Source organism: Hydra vulgaris, chromosome 05, assembly GCF_038396675.1.
Source record: "Hydra vulgaris chromosome 05, alternate assembly HydraT2T_AEP".
In the NCBI taxonomy this organism is placed as follows: domain Eukaryota; kingdom Metazoa; phylum Cnidaria; class Hydrozoa; order Anthoathecata; family Hydridae; genus Hydra; species Hydra vulgaris.
This window is the reverse complement of record NC_088924.1, coordinates 28,827,501-28,834,286: the sequence shown is the minus strand read 5'-3', so window position 1 is coordinate 28,834,286 and position 6,786 is coordinate 28,827,501. Positions and strand designations below refer to the sequence as shown.

General features: G+C 28.4%; 1 protein-coding gene across 1 annotated transcript; it reads right to left on the bottom strand.

Annotated features, from left to right (window-relative positions):
* Nucleotides 1-1,155: 1,155 nt before the first annotated feature.
* Nucleotides 1,156-3,316, bottom strand: LOC136080757 (uncharacterized). The gene is made up of 3 exons (XM_065797820.1): nt 2,965-3,316; nt 2,581-2,820; nt 1,156-2,480 (listed from the first exon to the last, which is right to left on the bottom strand). Exon 3 carries the CDS (start codon nt 2,306-2,308, stop codon nt 1,400-1,402), a length of 909 nt encoding a protein of 302 aa, XP_065653892.1. The 5' UTR covers nt 2,309-2,480; nt 2,581-2,820; nt 2,965-3,316; the 3' UTR covers nt 1,156-1,399.
* Nucleotides 3,317-6,786: the final 3,470 nt, after the last annotated feature.

Sequence of the window (6,786 nt, the reverse complement as noted above, 5' to 3'; positions counted from 1 at the left end):
AAATTTGTTTTCAAAAATTGTTAAATTTCTCGTCTCGTTCTCGGTCTCACGAGAAGTACTAAATTCTCGTCTCGGTTTGAAAAAACCTAGTCTCGCTCATGGTTAGTCTTAAGTAAACTTTTTGCACTGATATCTTACACAGGGTCGGATTAAGAATTTTTTTTGTACATGCGAGATCACGGTTTGGCGCCCCTTGTTATAAAAAAAAGGGTCGTCATTTAAAACTCTAAAAAGTATTTTTAGGGTTTAACATTTTTTTAAGTTTTTAAATAATAAGATGAGTGTATTTGTATGTGATTGTTTCTTAAAAATTAAATGAACAATCAAATATATTTTAGTAGAGTAGTTTATATAAATAAGCCAAAAATTTTTCACGACAGTTGTAATAAAAAAAATCAAAATACAATGGTTTGCGTATTATTAACTTATCATAAAATGTGTTTTCGGCAAATTGCGCATACTTATTAAAACCCCTAGAATACATTACAAACATAATATCCTATTAAATGTTTACCGTACAATACTTAAAAACTGAATACATAATTGAACGCGCCGTAAAATTAATTTTTAAACAAAGAAATTAACAAAACGATTTATTAATATATATATATATATATATATATATATATATATATATATATATATATATATATATATATATATATATATATATATATATATATATATATATGAAGAGCTCATTTTCAAAACGCTGTAAATCCATTTTTTGGGTTTTGAGTAAATCGAACTTTTCTCCTGCATAAAGAAATTAAGTATTTTGGAATAAGTTATTATTGATTTAGTTAAACATGTACTTTATTAATAAGACTATAATGTCTACTGAAATCGAGCGGTATGAAATCGATGTATATTTTCAGTGGTTATTTTTGTTTTGTTTCAAAACGCTGTATATCCAAGTATTATTTATTAACAAAACGCTTTATATCCATTTCATTAATAAAATATATCTATTAATGAAACAAAATATTATTTTATTATGCATTTTAAGATCTACCTTAAAATTTTGTTCTCCTTTAATATAAATCAGCAACTTTTTTTAAACAACTCACAAGTGCAACTATAAAAATATATAAGGTGTTAATGAGTATTTTATCTTGTATTCAATAACGTTAATAAAAAAACAAACAAAATAAATCATGTTATGCTGGAAATTTTTTTAAATATTTGTATCTTAAATTAAACATGTTTACAAAATTCACAGCTAAAAAACATTTAAATCAAATTATGAACTATCTTCTTCACTAAGGCTTGCTTTATCTTCAGTGGCATTACAGAGTAGTGTTTTATACATACTAAGTATTCTGCCTTCTGCTCCTACAAGACCGAGAAGACGAAAAACATCGTCTTTCTTAGCAAATTTAACACAGTTATTTAATTCCTAACGTTGCGGTCTAAATCTCTCCCATTTCTTCCGTTTTTTAAGGATACTGTGTGATTTTGGCTCAGAATGGTAACTAAATGCAACTACTTTGAGCTTGTCTGAATTTATAAGAAGTTTTTTTGCTTCACTGATTTTAAATGTTTTTTTGCTCATGACATACTTATTGACTTCTGATTTGAAGTCATGTGCTGACCAATTCTGCCCGTAAACCATGACTTTTCCATGCCGGCTAAGTATGTTTATGTATTCATTAGGCTCAAAAATTTGGTCTCTTTTTTTAATATCTAGCTGAACTCGACCAAACACGCGATCAGCTGGCAGATACGAGTGACCTCGTTCTGGAAAAGTATGTGTAATCTGCAGTTTATTAAAATATTGTTTTCTTAGACCTAGAAGCATACATGTCGTATTTATGTTTTTGTTCTGGCCATAGCATGCATCAGAAAACAATCGAAGTGACGAGGCGTTGAAACATTTATCTTTTAAAACATTTTTAAGTAGATGTTCTATAGCTGAACAGATCATATTCGAATCTTTCCTATTTTCACACTCCATCCAAGTAAAAAAATATATATCGTTAACAGACTGAGACTTATCACCTTTATGGATAACAACACCAAGGACATAAAAATAAAGCTGTCTAGAATAGTAGGCTTCTCCGATTGATAATTTTGGTAGTACAAGGTTCTCCATCATGTCAAAACAGATAGTGATCTCATTGGGATGAATATCATTGAGAAGACTATAAAATTTTCTGGCTTTCCTTCGATGAAGAATGAAAAGAGCAGTTTTTAATTTTTTTTGGTTATCAGTAATATTTTGGTTTTTCATAGCCAACTTATATGTTTGACGGGTAGAGCATGTATCTGTTGCTGGGTATCCAAAAGCTAAATTGAAATGATTCATAAATACCCCATAATAATAATAATGGTAGCCTACAGTAGCTACAGTATAAGCATTGTTTTTATCCAAAAACAATGCTTATACTGTAGCTCTTATCCTCCTCTATTTTCAGGTCTGGTTGTTCCATGTTCATACCAGTGTCTTGCAATTCTTAAAACTCTATCAGGTTTTATGGCTGGAATAAATTAATAAAATATTAACTTTTACTCATTAATTTTTTTTAACAAAATATATATTCTATTTCTGAATTAAAAGTAAAGTAATTTTATACTTACACAATACTGAACAAAATGAAGCTTGGCAAACTCGTACTTTAATTCCCTCGCAGCATAAAAAGTACTCAATACTCATATTTCTTAACTTTATTCGATTATTATATTTCACTCTGACTCTTTTAACACTGATTATATTAAGCATTGACAGTATAGTAGCATCTTGTGATTTTTTTCTTTATTTGCAATACTATAGAATTCTGTATGATGTTTTAGCAAATTATCCTTTGTTATATCTCGAGCCTGTAATAAGTCAATCAATAAATAATTATTTTGCCATAAACACAAATTATACAAAGTAATCTTACATTGTGTATAATAAAACTTTAAACTCATAACTAAATTATAATTTCAACATACGAAGATCATTAAATTAAAAAAACTCACTTTGCAGTAACCTGAAACATGATTACATGATATAGAAGGAATTTTTCCTCCGCTTGAATGTCTAAATAACTTATTTTTCTCTCTTGCAGAGCATTGTTTTTTTTTTTTCTCGTGATTTTAACGTTGACACAACACTTTCATCTAAACCATACAAATCAGCCATCTTTATTATTATTATTTAAATATGACTATTGCGCTTGCGTGGAGTCAACTTTATATAAGCACGGATTGGTCAAAAAAATATACAGCACATTGAAAATAAACTAAAAAAATTATACAGCGTTTTGAAAATAAATTATTTTTAGAGCCTAAATTAAAAAAAAAAATTAAACCTAATTAATTAGTTACAAACATGACTTAAAAGTATCTAACTTTCTCTTCAAAATTATCCACTTAACACAGTTTTTTCGAAATTGACGCTTACCGTGTTTTGAAAATAAGCTCTTCATATATATATATATATATATATATATATATATATATATATATATATATATATATATATATATATATATATATATATATATATATATATATATATATATATATATATATATATATATATATATATATATATATATATATATATATATATATATATATATATATATATATATATATATATATATATATATATATATATATATATATATATATATATATATATATATATATATATATATATATATATATATATATATATATATATATATATATAAACATGCTGTCAATAAAACTATCCAATGGAATAGTAAATATCATACTTTTTATGAACAAATAAATAACCCTAACAGTATATTTTTTAGGTAGATTAATAATACAAAGTGACATAAAATAATAAACATCGTAAAATAACTTTTATAGACAATGTAAATAGCAAATCTAGCATTGTATTGAATGATAATTTTAAAAAGTTGTAAAGCCTTTAACAAACACAATGCTTTTAGCAAAGTCTTTTAGAAATGAATCGGTTTCAGTTTTACTCAGAACCTGGTGTTCAATTGCTAATGTGGCCATCCCACTAAGGCGGTCCTGAGAAAGAGTCGATCGAAGGTAATTTTTGATAATTTTTAATTTAGAAAAACTTCTTTCTCCACTGGCCACTGATACGGGGAGGGTGAGCAAAATTCTCAGTGCTACATACACATTGGGAAAGATGTCAATCACGCGTTTTTTTGTAATATAAGACAGTGTTGTTTTGGGGTAGCTATCGTTGGGCAACATTCGAGCTAAAATTACAATTTCACAACAGTTCATTCCCATTGATGTCACTCTTGCCATCAGCTGTCAAAATGGATTGCAGGTTTTTGCACTTTTCTTTAATTGCATATGTTTCACATTTGTCTATTTTTTTCAAGTTATAGAGGAATTTGAAATGTTTGCTGTGATTTTCCACCAATTCAAATCTTTCTGACAATGAATTGCAGTGTCGAAAACTACAAAAAAGAAGTTTACTTCTTTTTTGAAAGACTCTTTTGCCGACTTCACAGGTTCATCTTACCACAACTTCATCAGAGAAATTGGGATCGATTTCCAGTTTTTCGGCTAGTTCCTTTGCATCTGTAATAACGTTTTTCAGTCCATTTTCTGATCTCAAGTTCTCCAAAAAATACTTAACACTTTCAATTAGTTTCAAAGCGCTTTGCAATTCAATAGTTTTCATCTGAAGTGTTTTGCTTACTAAATTAATTTTGAACAAAGCATTATACCAAGTGACCAAACAGCAGAGGAATTTGAAATCTGTAATTTTTTGGCAATTCTCATAGAGGTACATTTTCCAAAAGCACCAATCTTAGAATCTAACGTTGATTCATAGACAGCGTCAATCAATGTGGTATCGCAAAGGTTCGAAGGCGTCTGTCCTGCTCTCCCAACGGGTTTCGCTTAAAGGTTTTACACTCAAGATAGTTACATGGTTTGTTAATATATTCCATTCATGGTTTGATCCAGAAAAAAAGTTATAAAGTTTCTGTATATTGTTGAAAAAGTTAACAGCTAAAGTGCAGGAAAGTTCTGCATCATTGACAAAAAGGTTCAATGAATGACTTCCACAAGGAACAAAAAAAAGCTCGTGGGTTAAGTTCAAGGATCCTTTTTTGTACTCCTCCATTCTTTCCCTTCATATTTGATCCATTATCATAAACTTGGCCACGCATACTTTGTAAAGATATTCCTTTTTTTAAAAGCTTGTCTAACAAGCAAGCTGTCAACCCTTACCCAGATGTATCTGAGACCTGAACAAATCCAAGAAAATGTTCCCTTACGTTTACTTTTTCACCTGGAACTGCATAGACAAACCGAACTACAAGAGTCATTTGTTCTTTACGACTTACGTCAGGAGTGCAATCAAAAATTATAGAATAATACAAAGCTTTTTTCAGTTCACACACGATATGCTCTGTAACTTTACAGGAAAGAAGATCTATAAACTCATTTTGAAGTTGTTTGCTTAAATAATGCACGTGAGTTTCTTTGGCAGTTATCCGACGAAAATGTTCAGAAAGGACAGTATCAAATTTGTTCAACAAGTTTTAAAAAGTTTTTATTGTTTTCTTTGAAAACTGTTTCACTTGTTCCACAAAAAGCTAAGCCTTGAGTGCCAAGGAATTGCACAATACAAACAAGTCGTATAAAACTATACCAATGATCAGTTTCAGCTTGAATCATACGTTGATGTTGGGAATTAATAGTGTTGCCTAATTGCAATCTCGTGGCAAGTTCTCGATAAGAAATGGTCGCAATTCCGTGAGAGGTTGACCTTTCATGTGTGCGTAAAACATGTTTTGCCAATCAGAGTACCCCTCTGTTCCAGTAAGATATATGTCATCAGTACTAAACAGCTTGCAAAAAAAACAAAATACTGAATTTTTAGATATTGAATACACTAGCCAATCCCTATCAATGTCTTCTCCATTTGGCAATTTAGTTTTGTAATTGACAACTGTGAACCGTCTGCCTGAACTACTGTCAATAGGAAAGTTAATATTTTTAACCTACACTGGTCCTTTTACAACAAGCACTTGACGAATGTCAAGTGCTTGTTGTAAAAGGATTGTTGTTAGACTTTTTTCACTTTTTTAAAATGGCATAGAAATCTTTTGTTTGTAAAATTTGTTAAAAGTATTTTTTTAAATTTTATCTTATATTTTTGTATTTTTGTATTTTTGTTTGTTTTTTATTCTTACACCAAATAAAATTTATTTTGCCGTATTTATTATCATTTATTTTATTTTGTTTACTAATTTCCAGAATTGTAATATATATTTATATGCATATACAATATACAACTGTATTTGGATTTAGTTTTTTTTTACTCACTTATTTGTGTGAAGAGTTTAATTTGTTGATTTAATTTAGCTTATATATTTTATAAAACTATTGTAAATATTTAACTAAAAATAAAGTTTTTAAATAAATAAAGACTAACGTGGTGGAAAAGTCCGCTTAAATTCTTTGTAATCTTATACAATTTACGCTTGTTTAAGCGATAAACATAAATAAATGCAAAAAAAGAAAAAATACTTTGGCATTATTTACTTATATTTTTAAAAACATTTTTAAATTTGCGGCAAATTTTTTTTGCTAAATTCAAAATAGATTTCGTTGGAGAGGAGTTAAAATTAAAGTTTTTATTTTAAAACAAGACTTGGTACTTTCGAAGGCCTTTGACTGTATCTGTATATAATTTTTTTTTTCAACAAAATGCATATAAACTAACAAATTCAAAATCAAGCACAAACCTTAAAAGAAGATGGTGAACTTGACGTACTCGTACTTGGTTGTAAGCGTTCTCTTAGAGAAAAAGATTGAACTGCTTCTACA